Below are 18,430 nucleotides of genomic sequence, written 5' to 3'. Positions count from 1 at the left end.
AGAAGCATCAGGTTGTACAGGGGTTTAACTAGATTATTTATTTTGTATTAGTAAAAAAATTTACTGTATATATTCATTGTAAATAATCAAATTGGGATTTGCAAAGAAGTATTCGTGAAGGGGTTAGAGGTTATCAGAATTTTTGAATTTTCTTAAAGTGTACATATAGAGAGTTTCGAAGAGGGCACGAGGTTACCTATTCATGAAACTTTTTCAACTGATTTTAGATGAATCTCAAATTTTTAGTGATGGTCACTGAAAGAAGCTTCTGTTGGTACTGGATCAACACAAACAGCCATTACTTTGAAAAATATAAATTTTCCGTATTTGTGTCAAATTGACTCGATATTTTATTTAATAGCATTACATTACAGTGTGAAACTTGACGAAATCAGACTAAAACCACACATATGAACATAATTTCTATACAACACAATTTTAAATACCATCTGATTGTGTTACTTTCCAGTATATAAATCAAGAGCCAAACAATCTATCCGGATAAAAGTTTGCACGAGGTATGCCTTTGAGATATGCCGCCTTATAACCAAAAATTGTCTAAGCCGGATTAAAACTATTCACATATCCTATTGCCAATTGCTTACCGAAAATAACGCTCAAACTGTCAGATGTACTACAATTGAAGTTGCAAGCGTATAAAATATTCGATTACACGCAAACGTAGCCCTTCCTTAGTTGTTTTAGGTTAATTTTCTTCATTAGAATAAAAAAAAATCGTGTGAAGGCTTTTTAAGCGCGTTTCGGCGAGCCTTTTAGGCTCCAAATTGTCATCCTATGACAAAAAAGTCATTGTTGTACATAAGAATACCCACAGAAGTACCTATGAAAATTTGAAAATATTCATTCCTACCAAAATTATAGGCATATTACTAGATAAACTAAATTCAAGTTCTAGAGATAATCTCAAAATTTTACTCGGCAGGATAAAAATTGTCAAAGTCATTTGCCTAGCCAATTGCAAAAAAGTAGTTTTGACAAAAGCGCGTTTAAAGTTCCACATATAACCATAGCAGAGATGAACAAGTGAAAAAAAATATTACTATGAAGCATAGTTCATGCAAAAAAAATCGATTTTTTGAAGATTCTACAGTAGTAAGCACCTTAAGTAAATAAAGTTCGTTGCTTAAGTCTTTTGATTTTTTTTAACTTCAGGCTTTGACATTTGCAAGATCGAATGACGAAATTAAAAAGGTGTAGGTAGTAATTTAAAAGTAAATTTATAGAATATATACTCTTAGTATCATTAATGTAAAATTTAACTGGAAAACTGATGAAGCAAACATTTGTACAATACACTATTTGATATAGAGCACAAATAGGGCTCATCCCATGTGGCAACACCAACCCAAAAATTCCTGAAATCAAACCTTCCGATAATGAATGTGAAGACGTCAGTGTATATAGTTAATTTAAGCGACATATGTTCCTTAACAAATTTATCGTAACAAATCTAATGGACTGATTTTTGATTAATTTCAAATGTAATAGAGTTTTGAACAAATCAAAAAAAAAAATAATTAGGAAAAGTTGGAAAAGTATTTTTTGTTCGTCTGCGTCCGAACTGAGTACCTCCTTATCTATTATTTATACGAATTTTTCATAAAAAAAGAAAAAGTGAATGCAGTGTTAATAGGTTTATTTATTTTTTTAACGGAAAATAACTAAATATTCACCTAGAGTTGTTCTTTTAAGCTACACTTTATGAATAATTTGCTACTAAGCTTCTTATAAATTGTGTGAGTATTTACGTTTCGGACATTGTATACTATATATATGTATGTATCGCTTATCTGTGCTCTGTCTCCTTTATAAATTTCGCTGTTAATCCATTTAATATGCTCATGACGTAACGGGTGATTTTTTTGAGGTTAGGATTTTCATGCATTAGTATTTGACAGATCACGTGGGATTTCAGACATGGTGTCAAAGAGAAAGATGCTCAGTATGCTTTGACATTTCATCATGAATAGACTTACTAACGAGCAACGCTTGCAAATTATTGAATTTTATTACCAAAATCAGTGTTCGGTTCGAAAATTTTTTATCGACAAATTTTGTTCAGCGATGAGGCTCATTTCTGGTTGAATGGCTACGTAAATAAGCAAAATTGCCGCATTTGGGGTGAAGAGCAACCAGAAGCCGTTCAAGAACTGCCCATGCATTCCGAAAAAATGCACTGTTTGGTGTGGTTTGTACGCTGGTGGAATCATTGGACCGTATTTTTTCAAAGATGCTGTTGGACGCAACGTTACGGTGAATGGCGAACGCTATCGTTCGATGCTAACAAACTTTTTGTTGCCAAAAATGGAAGAACTGAACTTGGTTGACATGTGGTTTCAACAAGATGGCGCTACATGCCACACAGCTCGCGATTCTATGGCCATTTTGAGGGAAAACTTCGGACAACAATTCATCTCAAGAAATGGACCCGTAAGTTGGCCACCAAGATCATGCGATTTAACGCCTTTAGACTATTTTTTGTGGGGCTACGTCAAGTCTAAAGTCTACAGAAATAAGCCAGCAACTATTCCAGCTTTGGAAGACAACATTTCCGAAGAAATTCGGGCTATTCCGGCCGAAATGCTCGAAAAAGTTGCCCAAAATTGGACTTTCCGAATGGACCACCTAAGACGCAGCCGCGGTCAACATTTAAATGAAATTATCTTCAAAAAGTAAATGTCATGAACCAATCTAACGTTTCAAATAAAGAACCGATGAGATTTTGCAAATTTTATGCGTTTTTTTTTAAAAAAAAGTTATCAAGCTCTTAAAAAATCACCCTTTATAAGAAAACCTCAATATGCAAATATTTCGTGCAATTTTAACATTTATTCTGCCTCCTTGAAGTAAATGAAGTCTTAAGAAATATATCCATAAAAATTCATTTTCAGCTTTTTTAAATATATTATTGAACGATTATATATATCACGAGAAGAAAATATTGTACAAGAAAAACATAAAACTTTAATATACATATATAAGAGTTTCGGAACCGGTCGATAATGCCCAGAAATACTTGCAGGTCGCGAGCCGTACAAGCCGCTTGCCTTCAGTTCGGTACCGGCAAAGCCTGTTGTTGTTGGCAGATGTTTTGTACTTTTTCTTCTTATACTTTTCAACTTCTTCGTCTTCGGAATGAGTTGAGTATGAATAATAAAATTAAAAAATCGAAAACAATGTTAATTAAGGTCAAAAGATATAAAGTCCTTAAGTTTAGAAGATGTAGATATATTTTTGTATATTATAGCTTGATACTGTCTTTTATTGCTAGCGAAATAAAGAAATATTTTAAATAACAGCGAAAATTCCTAGAAATATTTATAGCAAAATACCAAGGTTATTCTTTGCCATATTTTCACAATATTTATTTTGGTACCTTTGTCAATATTATTGATGCGTTGTTTCGACGAATGAAACAATTGATAAGGTATCTTTTCATAAGTAGGCGCATTTTACTTATGCGGTGGGTGTTAGTACTAAAAAAATAAACTGAGCTTTAGCAAGAGAAATGAAGATTCGAATATGGATCGCTATAGCGGATATCCTACCTTAATTGCATTAAAGAAAGGCACTTTCATAACTTTCTTAATCTTCAATAACAAATGTCTGGCAATTTGACGATTTCCTCGAATCTTCTTCTTATCGAATCTTACCAAAAAAAATAAACCCTGAAGTCTAAGCAAAAGAAATAATTTGCTCAGACTTTTTTTGTTTAAGTAAGTTCTTTTGTTCGTTTATCGCTAATACGATTTAAAAGTTACGATCCATCTTTCTGTACCAGATGTAGACATTTTCATTCTTGGACCACTGCTTCACATTACCATTTAAGGGGTTATATTCACTTGCAAGTCAGAAAAAAACATTTAAAGAATTTAATGTAACTTTATGAGGGGTGATTTTGAAAAAAAGTTTAGATTTCCTTAACCACGTATCTGATCTTTAGCAGCTTATTCAAAAAAAAGTCTGACGGTGTGGAAAATTTTTCTGCTTAAAATTACTTCAAATCCGCAAACCCTCGATTGAAAGACTAGTAAAAATTTAATTTTTGAGAAAAATGCTGCTTTCCAAAAAAAAAACGATTTCGTAAAAAATGTTTACACTTCAGAGTCGAAATTATTATCAAAAACTTTTTTTGTATCTATTTTTTGCACAAAGATATACTGTTATGAGTAAAGCATGTTCTGTAATTTTTATTGAGATTACTCAAACATCGTATATCTAGTATAAAGTCACTTGGATGTTCGAAAACCTTTATATTAAGTATAGCTCCCTGAGCCCCCGGAACTATGGACCTGATTCAACCTATTTTTGATACACAGAAGTACTATTGTCAAAAAAGGATTCTCTCTGAGTTTCAATTGTGCATGGTGCGTTCCAAAGTAAGCAGGAATTTTTGATTCTAGCGCCCCTCATGGCGTAGAGGCCATTTAAAAGGCTTGCAACGGCATATTGGCGGCCATACCGGCCAACGAGCTAAAACACTCGTTCGACATGCTTTTAGACCATGCAAAAAGCTGTATTGATATTTTCTTTAAGTCCTGTTTACTTTGGAACGCACCTTGTATATCTCATATATTGACCGATATTTTCCGTCAAAAGTCATATATTCGCTGTCACATATTCGGTACCTAGGGTATTGAATAGTTTTGGCTAGATTTGGACAATTTTTGGTCATAAGCTGGAGTACTCCAAGAGAACTATTAATGCAAAGTTTTATCCCGTTATATAAATTGCTTTTTGATTTGTGTGTTAGAATAGTCATTTACTTTCCACATAAAAGGGTTCTCCACTTGATATCTTCTGTATTTTTTAACATACTTACTAAAAAAAAGTGTGTCTTCGATTTGCGGACGTTGATCATCACGTCGCGTAGGAAGTATTTTCCGAAGTGATTTTGAGTTTGAACTCAGATGCCTTGACTTTACATACTTGACTTGGCTGCTAAGTGACAAAATGTCAAGACTGAATTCGAAGGTGTTTTTAAAGATTACACACTTAATGATGTTAGGGTATGTTTATAAATGCTTTCAATGATCAGCAGACCTTTTCCTTTTTGAATTAAAAATTGCAAAATAATAAGCTTAATACGAAAGTAAACTCCAAAATAAAGCGCTGCTGATTTTAAACGCTTTACAAATTTTTATTGTTTTATAAAGCAAAAAAATAAATTAATTAAACAACTTTATAAAATGTATTATTATGTAAAAAACAATTATAAATAAATTAAATATAATAAACGATATACTTTTATTAATATAAATTTTCCCTACAGGGCACATATGCACAATATTACATAATAACTGAAGCAATATTGTTATTTTGTTCGGCATGCGGGCTTTGACTTCACTTATACCTTTTTCTTCATGCACACACGCATCTATACAAACATATGTATATATTTCTGGATGCTTTTGGGTATTATTTGTTTTGCTCAATTTATTGAGCTCTTTTTGTTTGTGGCTTTACTACCCTACAACGGGCTATAGTTAACCCAAAAAAATGTGGGTGAACGTTGGACTATATACGCGCAAAGCCATGCATGTGAAGCACATATCTTCGTTGCCCTCTCTATCTACATTGCTGCATATAGAGCTTATACATAAATGTGTGTATGCGTGTAAACAGAGTTAGCCCACTACTCAATGGCTCGTTGCCGCAGTTTTGACACATTAGTGGAACTCATTTGAATTAGTATGATACTCATGCGCAGTTGTGCAGTTAACGTGAACGCATTCACTACCGGTTTGTTGAAAGAGTTATACGCACACATACCCGCGTATATACATATATTGGTATACCAATAGACCCCAATCACGTCGTTAAAATTTGTGTCACTTTTTAGTTAACCGAAGGTGTAGCAACCATATTACGGGCATTATGTATGCCTTCAGCTAATTAAGTGAGGCATAATAAGTTCATTAGCTGATAAATCATTTCGGTTATTTTTTGGGTTATCGCATTTGAAATTTTCTGCCGGCGGAGAATGTGAGCTTTGAACGCCCACCCACATTGTGCGCACTCGTTGCTAAATATTTTGAATTGTATGCACACACACACATATGTACACACTTATGGTATGCTTTTATTGCAATTTTTATGTGTAAGCTTCGACTACTGAATAAGCTACTGGAATTTTCGCACACTCTATCTACTCCATTCATGCATACTATATATAGTATGTATATCGATATCATTGTGCACCATATACCCATATGCTACATATGCCAAGAGCGGCTAACTTTTTTCTATTGTCACGTAATTTTTTCTTGTTTACAAAATTCGGCTTAAATCACTCACTGAATGCTCTACTGGCTCGACACTTTTCATATTAGAAAATATTTATATATAAAATATAATATACAAATATACTCGTATAACTGTTAAACAATTTTTACTTTATTCTTACACATTTTGTAACAGTTTAGAGAATCTCTAAAAAAATCGAAATTAATATTTTAAAATTATTTTGTTGCTCCTCTTACGTATTCAGAAAGTGTTGCTCCAGCGACTGTTGTTTGGCTTTTCGTGTTTTGACAACTGGAAATTGTTTAAACTGAGCGCGCTTACAAGTAGCTGAATTAAAAGAGCGTACATCAGTTGAGTATTATGTTGGATAAAATGCTTACTCAGCAATTTGTGAAAGAGCGCTAGTAATGGTCCACTGAGAGCAAACAGTAAAGTCGCTTTTTAACAACAAAAGCGATCATCTGTTTTAAGCATTTGTTAAAGCTTTGTTATAGGAAAGCTTTATTGAAGTTATGGCGCCTGAAAATATACAATTTGTCATTTTTAATATTTATAACGGTGTTTTAAAAGATATTTAATTTTTTCCAAAATGTGTAGACATTTAAAAATTCCGTTTCCGTTATATTTAAACAAATTTATAAAAACAAAAAAAAATGTTAAGAGTTGCCATACGATTTCAAATCAGAACTTTTTAAAAATAAATTACAGTGTTCGAATATGAAGTACTTTGTGGATACAGAAATTTATAAGTAATAACAATTGAATTCCCGTTTCTCTCATTTATTTGCTTTTATACACTCGGAACAAGTGAAATAGTTTCGGTCACCTATGTCTTTTATCACCTAAAACTAATAGGGATAGATATATGTAGAGTTGGTCATGATGCTGTGTGGAAATCCGGAAGTTCTTATGCCTGTCCGTTCATCTATGCAAGCGATAACTTGGATAAAAATACAGATATCTTGGTACACATCTTTCTAGACACCATCAGAAGGTTGGTATTGCAGATGTGTGGTGTCGGCCACGTCTACAAAACGCCATCAATAGAAAACATATATAGTACGTGCCATAATTTGGCACAAAGAATCACACTGAGAAGGACATCTGTAATTTGAAAAAAATTCAAAAAGAATATCTGGCCCCGCACCTAAAAGGTGTAATATAAAATAAATAACTCGCTAACTACTAAATCAACCATATTTGCTCAGGAAAAAGTTTTCGATGGCAATTGGAAAATGGGCGAAATCGGATTATTAACTCACTTACTCACTTTTCAAATAGGTAAGCCCCCAGAAAGCGAATATGTGAAATACAGCGCCTATAACTGATATTTTACTGAAATCACAGGACTACTCTGTAATTTATTATTAAAATTCAGAGGGAATATTTTCCTAACAGTAGGTATAAAATCTGGTAGGTCAAGAACATGACCCAAGTCGCTTATAAATACCTAATATTCCGTTTTCTTCTCTTAATTCAATGCTTTATAAAAAGTGTTACAGTGATCGGATTTAGTTCAAATATGCGGCGTTTCGTTCAATAATATGTTTCCATCTAGACGGCAACTTCATAATACCCCCCTCGTAGAAGACTCTTTCTTATTTGCGAAAAACTCGGACAGCCACTTTTCACAAACCTCTTTTGAGTTCAACTTTACACCAAAAAGGGCGTTCGCCATGGACAGGAACAGGTGGTAATCACTTGACGCTATGTCCGGGCTATATGGTGGATGCGATAAAATCTCCCAACTGAGCTCCCTTAGCTTCTGACGAGTCATCAACGAAGTGTGTGGTCTGGCGTTGTCCTGGTGGAACACACACTCTTCCTGTTGGCCAATTCTGGACGCTTCTGGTCGATTGCCTGCTTTAAGCGGTCCAGTTGTTCGCAGGAGATGGTAGAATTAAGCGTCTGGTCATATGGGAGCAGCTCATAGTGGATGAGCAAAACCTTCCTGGCCGTCGATCTCGGCTTGACCACTGTTTGGTACGATTCACCGGCCTTCGACCACGACCGTTTTTGCTTGATATTGTCGTATGTGATCCTTTTTTCATCGCCAATCAGCACCCGCTTCAAAAATGGGTCAAATTCGTTCCGTTTCAGCAGCATATCGCAGGCGTTGATTCGGTCCAGAAGGTTTTTTTGCGTCAAATCATAAGGCACCCAAACATCAAGCTTTTTTGTGTATCTAGCCTTCTGCAGATGGTTTAAAATGGTTTGGTGACTTACTCCTATCTTCTGGGCGATGTCACGAGATGCCACATGCAGGTCTAACTCGATGTTTTCCATGATTTGATCGGTATTCATCATCACAGGTCTTCCGCAGGCTGTCTTATCCATGGAGTCGTTTTCAGCCGCTCTGAATCGTCGAAACCATTCCTCCGCAGTTTGAACTGATAGATCCATCCCCCAAAACACCATTAATCTCACGGAACATTTCTCTAGCGGATTCGCCCTTAATGAAGGAAAACTTCATAATAGCGGAAATTTCGCCTTTAGTGAACTCCGTGTTTACACGTCTATAACTGTTGAACGCAGTATCCAAACTAATTATGCATAGCGCTGTTTTGTAGGTAATGTCAAGACCTTTCAAAGATGTATAGTATTGCCAGATACGACCTCTGTAGCGCTTTATACATAGCCACGAATTTGAAAAGATGAAAAGGCGGAAAGGAAATATTTGACAATCAGTTTTTTTGGTTCTTACTTAAACCAATGACATTACTTCTAAATTAATAATTTATAACATATTAAATAAAACGTATTTAATAATGTACACAAAATTAGTTTGTATAAAAAAAATTTACTTATTTATTTCCAACACATTTTATATAAACAATGAATTTGAAAATAATTATTCAACAAATATAAAAAACAAGTATAAAAAATTTTTACAACTTAAAACTAGAAAGTTTATCATTTAAACAGGAAAACAATCAATAAAAATACAAAAATATAAAACACAATAAAACAAAATAAGAATTTCGTGTGAAAAACTACTCAAAGTAAAAACTTATCAGCTATATCCACTCAGGTATATAACAAACAAAGCTAATTGAGAACACTGGGAGCATGAAGGGTCCGAACAGCTGAAAATTGCTACCGACACGCCAATAATCGCTAGCGCCAACGCCATCGTTACATCGTCACATCGTCAAAGCAAGATCATCAAGTTCAGCTAACGTTTGCAGCGACACATTTATTCGATGGCCTCGATTATTTCATACTCATCATCCAGCGAATGGTCATAGTCGATGTTGTATTTATTTTTGATTTTACTCTTGTAGTCTTTAAGTTCATCGTTATCCAGATTATTGGCATTGGTTGATGTGCTTTTATTTCTACTATGCTTACTCTGTGCATTATTGTTGTGGCTGTGGCTATTGCTATTGTTGCTGTGATTTCGACTATTCAAGCTGCGATCGTTGGTGCCACCAATTTGATTTGATATACTATAACCAATGTTATTCTTATTCTTATTGCTACTACTGCTATTGCTCTTATATTGATAATTATGGTTGTTGTTGTTGTTGTTATTGCTGTTACTATATTTATTACCGCCATCCGAGTAAGTATTGCCATTATTTTGTGAGTATTTGATGTTGCCTCTAAAACTACTTTTTGGTAAATTATGAGTGGTCAGCAAAGAATTCTGCTGTAATTGTTGCTGGTGTTGTGATTGTGGTTGGCGCTGCTGTTGTTGTTGTTTATTGAACCGCATTTGTTTTTGCCCATATTCTGATATGGTTAGCTCACTCAAGCCATTAATTTCACGCGCATCATAATAGGCATCTTCCATTTGAAATTCTTTTGGTCTTCTTTGTCTTTGTTGTTGTTGTGCATACTGCAGTTGTTGCTGTCGTTGATGTTGTTTCGCTTGCTGCTGCTGTTGCTGTGTTTGATATTGATAATTTTGTTTTGGCTGGCTCAATAAACTGGTTTGATTTATGGCTTGAGTGGCCTTATATCAGAGGTTCTGTTCGGGATTCGGTTCGGTGGTACGGTATAGTTCATCGTTGTTTTTGTACAATTGTTCTGCCACTGGGCAATTGACATTCGTCCACCAATCACATACACGTACAGCTTGATTGAAAACAGTACCGTTGGGGCATATGAATGAATATTGATGACCCGAATGCAGGCACCAATGCCAGACCTAAACGATTAAATGCAAGAAAATTTAAAATTATTTGAATACTAGGAAATAAATAATTCGTTGGCATTTACTGGTAGTGGCAGGCAATACAAAAAAATCTACTTTACTAATGTAAATCAGTATTTCAGTTTTTGTCCATAATGATATGGAATTTTTAAACCCTTTATAAAAATTAGCTACCATTATTAGTGTGTTTCAGTTTTTTGTATGACCTAATGACTTGTCGTTTTGCAAAATATAATTTGAGGTTTCCAATAAAAAATTTCATAATTATCATTAGTCCATTCAGAAAATTGTGCATGGCATTTATATTAGAACTCTTTACAGTGGCTACAAAAATGCATCTTACGGATCAAATGTAGAATATTATCGTGAGATTATTTTTGAAAAATGTCATTACTAAGAGAAAAATACCTCAATAAACAACCATCTTAAATTACTTATGAAGGTGTTTAAAATCAGGTGATATTTTGTGTATGAGACGCGTTCTTGCTCGACTCTTTCCGTTAAAGCTGAATTTTTTCAAAAAGAGTACCGTAAACAGGACTCTTTGGATATGCTTTATCGTGCTAATTCTGATCCCACATTCATGGAGAGCATTATAACTGTCGATGAGACATAGGTTTATGAGTTTGACATACAAACAAGTCAACATTCATGGGAATGGTGGGAAAACGAGCTCAAATCAAAAAAACACTATAAGTCCCTCAAAAAGTAAGGTGATGTATATTATTTTTTCGATATACACAGTTTGGTGCATCGTGAAATTGTTCCAGAGGGGCAGATTATCAATAAGGTGCTGTGTTTGGCTGTATTGAGACGTTTGCGCGAGAACATCTATCGAAAATGGCCCTAATTGCGGAAGAACAATTCATGGATTTTACACAGTGATAATGTACCATCGCATCGATTGACACGATTGTGACCGAATTTAAAACCAAAACGCAATGAAAACCATCGCTCAACCATTGATCAACCACCGTATTCACCAGATTTGACTCAGTGTGATTTTTCCTTGTTCCCCAAACTGAAATTGCCACTCCGTGGAATCGGTTTTCAGTCGATTGCAGAGATAAAACCAAATTCGCTGTTGGAGCTGGAGACCATTCCAAAAAGTGCTTATGAAAAGTGTTTCGAGGACGGGAAAAATCGTTCGCATAAGTGTAGTACATCCGTGGGGACTACTTTGAAGACGAAAAAATAACTATTCATGAATAATTAAATATTTGGCGGTTTATTTCCATTTCCGGGTACTTTATTATCACTATGTATATGGCAAACTATCAAATATGAAATATTATCGAAAATATCTATAATTACGAGTATTTTAGACAGAACAAACTAGTTTCAAATTCTATCTTTAAGGCTTAATTTCGTTATTAAAAGGCTTTAGCAATCAACATTGCAGCACAAAATACAATTTTCATTCGAGATAGATGAGAGAAGCAGTATACATATACATATTTATATTCAATACAAATTTTTACAAACCTGACAACGTGTCTCCGTGTCAGCGTAATAACCTGGCAGCCGATTTCTGCATTTGAATGAAAGTCCTTTGGGCACCGATTCATAGGCAGGATAATCAACGCCCGCTGTGTAGCCATCAACTTGCTGCAAAAAGAAAAATTAGATACGGCTGATAATTTTACAAATCAAAAACACACGAACAAATTTTTTTTTAAGTTCTATTAAGCCTGCATTTTATGATGTAGCACATATGAAGTGTAAGTGTGCAAAGAGTGGAAATAATAAAATTGCTCAACATCGTTAAAAACGACCTTCAATAGTCAATGCTTTTTGTAATTTTTTGGCATGTAGGCAACAACACAAAATCTGCATGGAAGCCTAAAATATCGGTATGTACACACATGTGTATGCACATCTGCTTAGCTGCATATTCATAAGCACAACAGAACGCTTCCAACGTGATGGATTCGTCGGCGCTAATATTTGACTTTGCATGACACAAACTGGGCAACAAAAAATATGCTTTATGCCATACAATAAAAATACCACAGATGAAATAAGCAAATAGTTAGGTGTACAAAATTGTATACGATAAATGCATGGATGCACATAGGCCTGACACCGAATATATACATTAGGTTTGTACTGTAAATTAGAATTTCAAATTGGATACGAAGAATAAAAGAAAAAAGATTTATTTATATCTGTATGTACATGAAACTTATTATATTCGGATGCATACATAAATATATGCAATTTAATTTTAGTAAACAATTTATGTTAGTCAACACTAACTGAGAACTATTCCAATTTGGAATAGTAGTAGTCTTCATGTTGACTTCCAATTGAGCTTGACTAAAGGTTATTGCCATGAAATTTCTAAGTTTAAATCCCAGTATAAATGACTGTCAAAGTTTGAATAGAAACTGTTTCACTTCATAAATATTTTCAACTATTTAAAATGTCTATCTAGAGGTCGTGACCGATTGGTGTTTTAACCTACAGCCGAACGATCGGTATATGTGTTACTCTCAATCATAAAAGAAAGACCACTACTAATGCTTTTATTTAATTAAGTTTTTTATAAACAATTAACTAATGGTTTTTCTCGAAAATCTGGAAAATATTATCCCAACATCGCATTTTGTTAATTTAAAAAAGGCTTCGATTTGACACTATTATCTATTAATAAAATGATGATCCAGGTAGAGGTACTTTATTCAATAGCACTTTTCGACATATCGCGTATAAGTGGAATTTAGCTGTCATATTACTTTTGTTCACTATTTTTTGGCATTTGGTGAATTTTACATCGAGATCTGCAACTGAAAGCGTACACAATGCAGCTTATGTAAGAACGGAAGTAGCTCGACCTACCAAGCGACATCGCTTCGCTCTAAGGGCTTTGGAAAACTTTCAAGAAGATCCGAAGTTTTCAAGCTAAATTTTGTTCAGCGATGAAGCTCTGACTACACCGAATCCCATAAAGAAATATATCGCTGTATTTTTCATATTTATTGAAAAACTGGAAGCGATTATACCACTTAGATGAGGTTCTCTCTACCACTTTATTTAATTGTTTAACTATATTATTGCATGCCAAGTAAAATTTAAAAAGAGAATATATCTCAAAGCTAGCGAAAAAAGAAGTCGACAATCGAAGATGACTTTCGATTTTTTAGGTCGGTAGTGCATAGCGGAGTATTTCAAAGCTTAATTACACAATATGTTTACAAAAGTTATTTCAAGTCCATACCAAACCAGCAAAGCTGCAAGCTACGTTTATCTTTTTTTGCACTAGTCGTTACACATCTAGCTCATTTACTACATGAGTTCCCAATGGTAATTGTAATATCCGAACTATGCAACTGGAGTTGTCAATCACGTGCGTATGAAACCATGAAAAGCAAACAATTACAAGTGACAACAAAAAACCAACAATTTCACTGTGTGTACATATGTGTCATTCATAGGTGCGCAAGACTCTTTTGACATATCATGGTATGAGCATACTTAAGGGATTAAATTTAAGTATAATAAGTAAATTTTTTAAGTCAGTGTTGATTAACAGAAAATTATATAAGTGAGTATTTTCTTCAGCTATTCTTAGATCTATCAAAATTGAAAAAATATACAAGAGAGTATCCTTTCCCGGGCTTGTACTCTATAGATAGCACAATTGTCGAAAAACAAAATATTTTAAAATTTTAAATATTTTTATTTAATATGTTTTAATCGTCAAACGGAAACACCTTACATGCAAAAATACTAATACTTACTAATAATTTAAGTGATAAATATATTATACTTAAGAATGTATGGTTTTGCTAAAGTTATAAATGAAAGGAATTACAGTTAATTACAGCCAATTGCCTCACTCTACGTAATTTCACAGTCTGGCCCGACAAAATTGCATCAAGGCTAATTGAGTAATGAATGGAAGAGTCGGTGTATAAGCACTTGGCTGAAAAATTACCCGCAACAACGCGCCACTAACAACAACAGCGTTGATACGCCCATTTCGACCACTCGACGCATTCAATGTTGCAAGTGCAACGACAATGTGGACGGCGCAATAAAAACAAACACCCCCACTGCCGCAGAAGAGCAAAGCAGAAGACACACTCGAAAGCCATAAAAACATGCTATTGTATGAAAAGTATTAGCAAATACCTTGCAACATTTCAAAATCACTTGCATCTTCTCTTCGCTTGCAATATTGCACGAATGCAGCTTATTTCCTTTTGTAATTGTTGCTGGTGGCTGGTGGCTGGTGTGATTGTTGTTGACGCTTTTTATACAACTTTTTTTCGCTTGCCGCTTGTGAGTGATTTCAGTTTCTTCGTGATGTTGCGGTTACTTTACCGTTGTTTTTTTTTCTTTTGTAATTTTCTTTAATTTTTTCGGTGTCTTTTGCTGTGCTCTTGTTATTGTTGCGGCCGTTGCGGCTGTGCATATTCATTAAAGCTATTAGTGTTGCAGCAGTGATGGTCGCAACTGTGCGTGGGAGTTCAGCAGGCGATGATTATCACTCAAACAAGAGACAAAAGAGACAAATTTGTGCAATCACTTAAGACATGTGTACACATATGAGAGTGTGGCGTATGAGCATGGAGGTGAGACCAGGTGGTAAAATACCGTAGTCAAGCATATATTGGATTAGTAGGGGAATTGATTCGATTTTGTTCCTTTCAGAAAATAAGATATTTTTGGAAAATGTTTTAATAATCGGGAATTAAAAATACATAGTTTTTATTAATATATATTCTATTCAATATTAGTATAAAACAAGAACCAAAGCTCGAATACCCTTCAAAAGGTGTTGGAAAAGCCCTTCGGTGATAATTGTCTATAGCAATAAAGTGTTTTTGATTGGCACAAATTATTCATAGAGGTTCGCACACGCGTTGACGACGAGCCACGTAGAGGAAAGCTATCAACATCAACAAATAAAAGAATTGGTGCTTGAGAATTGGCGATTAACAGTCAGAGATCTTACTAGAATTATTGGACCATCGGAAGGATCCATGAAAACCATTTTGAAAGATTATTTGAGCCTAAAAAAAATCACTACATTTTTTCGAAAAAGAACGTCACGTCTATGAAACAATGCTTTTCGGCTATTAGGATTTCATGCTCTTATTAAAATGAGTTTTGGATCCATGTTCTCGGCTCAGAAACAAACCATCAATTGGCCGAATATCGTGGCAAAAGTGAGCCCAAGGCAAAAGAACGCGTTAAAGCAGGCTAAAAAAAATAGGTTGACAGTTTTCTTCGATTATCGAAATGGGGTGCACTCCGAATTACTTTCGACCGGCCAAACTGTCAACAAAGAATACTATTTTAGTGTTATGCGTCGTTTGCGCAAAGCAATTTGGGAAAAGAGGCCGGAATTATGGGTTAACAACTCTTGAAGTTTCCGAAATAAACTGACTTTAATAACTGTTTGGAGGATTGGAAAAATTATTGGCACAAGTGTATTGGGACCAAGGAGGATATTTTTATCTGAAACATCCCTATAATAACTAGAAACATCACTAAAGCAAATTATATATTCCAAAACTAGTATTAGTCACTATGTAACCAGTTATAGAAACTAACTGTATTCCATGTCGCCATAAACAATTTTAACCAACACAGGCAGAGGTGTTTATGCGCACCAAACAAAGGCGGACTAACTATGTTTACCGTATTAAGTTATCAATGTTGACAGTTTTGGCGTAATTGTTGCATTCATGCATTTTCCCAGGCGAAAAGCACATACATATGTACAAATCGCACTACATATTAACACTATGAATGGGCTAATTTCAAGCAAATGTAAGCAAAAGAGTTTAGTTGAAAGGGAATGTGGTCACATACATACATACATATTTCGCAGTTTCGTGAATTTCGTGTGGTATTTTTAAATTTTTTCTTATGATATATAATACTATGCTTATGAGTAATAATATAGAAATTATGACAGGCGATACTGTGTGAATTGAATATGTCTTTAGGGGAAATATAAAAAAGAAAAATGTAATTTAGTAAAATTAGTTAAAATGACAAAGGAACTATTCGAAAAGCTATCGATATTGATTTTCATATAAAGGATTCTTAAGAAATATTGACATTCTATTATTCCAGCAGTTGAACAGTTCGGATCGAATCTGTAAAATTGGTCAAACATTTTGTATGTTCGTGTACGGAAAATTTTGATCTCCGTATGTTAATTAGTGTGAATGTACCAGCTCTTTTTTCGACAGGAAAACTTTGTGTGGCGATTTTTACCTTGAAAAAAAATTGAAAACAAGCTACAGATATCATTAAAAATGTTACTGAAATGTTTTGGGCGCCTTACTTTATTACGAACACGAGTATTTGGGAGGCACATATTATTTAGGGGAGGTCGTGAAGTCATCGAAAACTTGCTTCATTCGAGACGTCTATCTATGTTGGCAGCCGAGAGATAGCACAAGATCTCAACATTCCTTATGAATCGATTCAACACATTTGGCTTAAAAGATCAAAAACCTGAATCTTTGCAAAAAGGACATCGTGCAAAAAAGATGCTTGACAACGTAGCTGCGGACCCTAAATTCATCAAACTCATCATTACTGATGATGTTTATATATGAATATGACGCCAACGCTTTCCAACAACCTAGCAAATGGTGCTCAAAAAAGGCAATGAAGGCCATTCCAACAGAGGTTTAAAACAAATGATGACTTGTAATGACTTAGGAGTCTATTTGAAGACGTTAAAAAATTTCTATTCCAATACATGAAATTGTTGTTTTTTGCTTGTCAATCAGCGTTCAGTCAAATTTGATTAGATTCTTGGTGCCAAAATTTAACCAACTTGAACCAATCGACAGGCGATTTAAAAGATAAATGTAAGATAGTATAAAGATAAGTATTTGTCAATGCGTCAAGTAAATTAATCAAGAGTTCGAAAGAAAAGATTTGGTACCGGATAAGACAAATGAAAAAACTTTCAAAATTTGTTAAAAAGGTTTGGTCTTACAGGTATGCTATTCCAAATCTCCCTGAATGAGTCAACATTGAATTTAAATAGATTGCTTTGCGATTTTAACGATACTTTGAAAGGAAAGGAACTGTCGTAGTCTACAATGATAGGCCCAAAAAGGACAGCGCATAGCTGCGGAAGAGCTTTGTTACTACAATGCTGAGTTATGCTATCTACCAGGTCTATGCAACATCTTCATTATCTGTTTTGTCTTTCATAGGAACTTAAATTGTAATAAAAGAGCTGACAAAGTAAATAAGACCACAGGATATTTTGATATGAGTAGCAACTTGAGAAGTGAACAAAAAGGACTTCAAACCGATCACCTTGAATATTTGACCCAGTTGGCTACACTATATGGGTAATTTTTAAGCGCACTAATCTGGCAAAATCAGCAATGATAATAAATAGTCATTCATCTGGAGAACACTCTAAGCCATTTACCATCCAACGACATCCCTTGCTTTGGTAGGATCCACACAAGGTTTCATCAATTTTGTGTCAAACAATCAAAGCAAATATTTGCTTCCCTAACTTTAGGAATAACTATACACAAGTTTTATAATTCAAACATATATATTTATCTACTAAGATTTGCAGTTACTTGCATCGTACATTTTTCCCTTTCAAAAAGTTTATTTTGGGCTTTAAGCTGATAATCGATAAATCAGTTATCGACGTCAAGTGTCAAATTGCATAAGTTATTATTAAATGAAAATAATAAATGAAAATAAAATTGTTAAATAATCTATTGAATGGCCTTCAACAAACCGCCGCCAAACACAATAACAACAAAAAAAATCGTACAATAAAGAGGGGCAAAATACAAGTGCTCATCATTTGATATGCTACTCATACTTGGTTGGTTGTTGCTTTCGTACCGAGGGAAATGATCGGAACACAATGGAATTAAATTGAAATCGTGAATGTTGGTCGTTCATTCGATCAATTGCGCCAAATTGGAGCTGCACGGATGAATAGCAGAGTAACCGAGAGTGAATCTTTGCAATCAACTTTAAGAGGTGATT

At 34.4% G+C, this 18,430-nt stretch overlaps 2 protein-coding genes across 4 annotated transcripts in view; both read right to left on the bottom strand.

The window, feature by feature from the left end:
* Positions 1 to 9,111: 9,111 nt before the first annotated feature.
* LOC105232914 (uncharacterized) overlaps positions 9,112 to 18,430 on the bottom strand; it is a 72,442-nt gene continuing 63,123 nt past the window's right edge. For all 3 annotated transcript variants that reach the window (XM_049458350.1, XM_049458348.1, XM_049458349.1), the window contains exons 3-4: positions 11,912 to 12,034; positions 9,112 to 10,420 (exon numbers count right to left, since the gene is read on the bottom strand). In XM_049458350.1, the coding sequence (XP_049314307.1) occupies positions 10,232 to 10,420; positions 11,912 to 12,034 (312 nt within the window). In that variant the 3' untranslated portion in view covers positions 9,112 to 10,231. The remainder of the gene's footprint in view (positions 10,421 to 11,911; positions 12,035 to 18,430) is intronic.
* On the bottom strand, positions 9,464 to 10,063 carry LOC105227405 (probable serine/threonine-protein kinase dyrk1). Its single transcript, XM_011206773.4, has one exon. It carries the CDS (start codon positions 10,061 to 10,063, stop codon positions 9,464 to 9,466), a length of 600 nt encoding a protein of 199 aa, XP_011205075.3.

The sequence above is a fragment of the Bactrocera dorsalis genome, chromosome 5 (genome assembly GCF_023373825.1).
Source record: "Bactrocera dorsalis isolate Fly_Bdor chromosome 5, ASM2337382v1, whole genome shotgun sequence".
Lineage (NCBI taxonomy): Eukaryota > Metazoa > Arthropoda > Insecta > Diptera > Tephritidae > Bactrocera > Bactrocera dorsalis.
This window is presented reverse-complemented; position numbering and strand designations above follow the sequence as displayed.

What these genes read in the sequence shown, in the direction of transcription:
- LOC105227405 (XM_011206773.4), bottom strand. Translation starts at nt 10,063, where the DNA reads ATGGAAGATGCCTATTATGATGCGCGTGAAATTAATGGCTTGAGTGAG.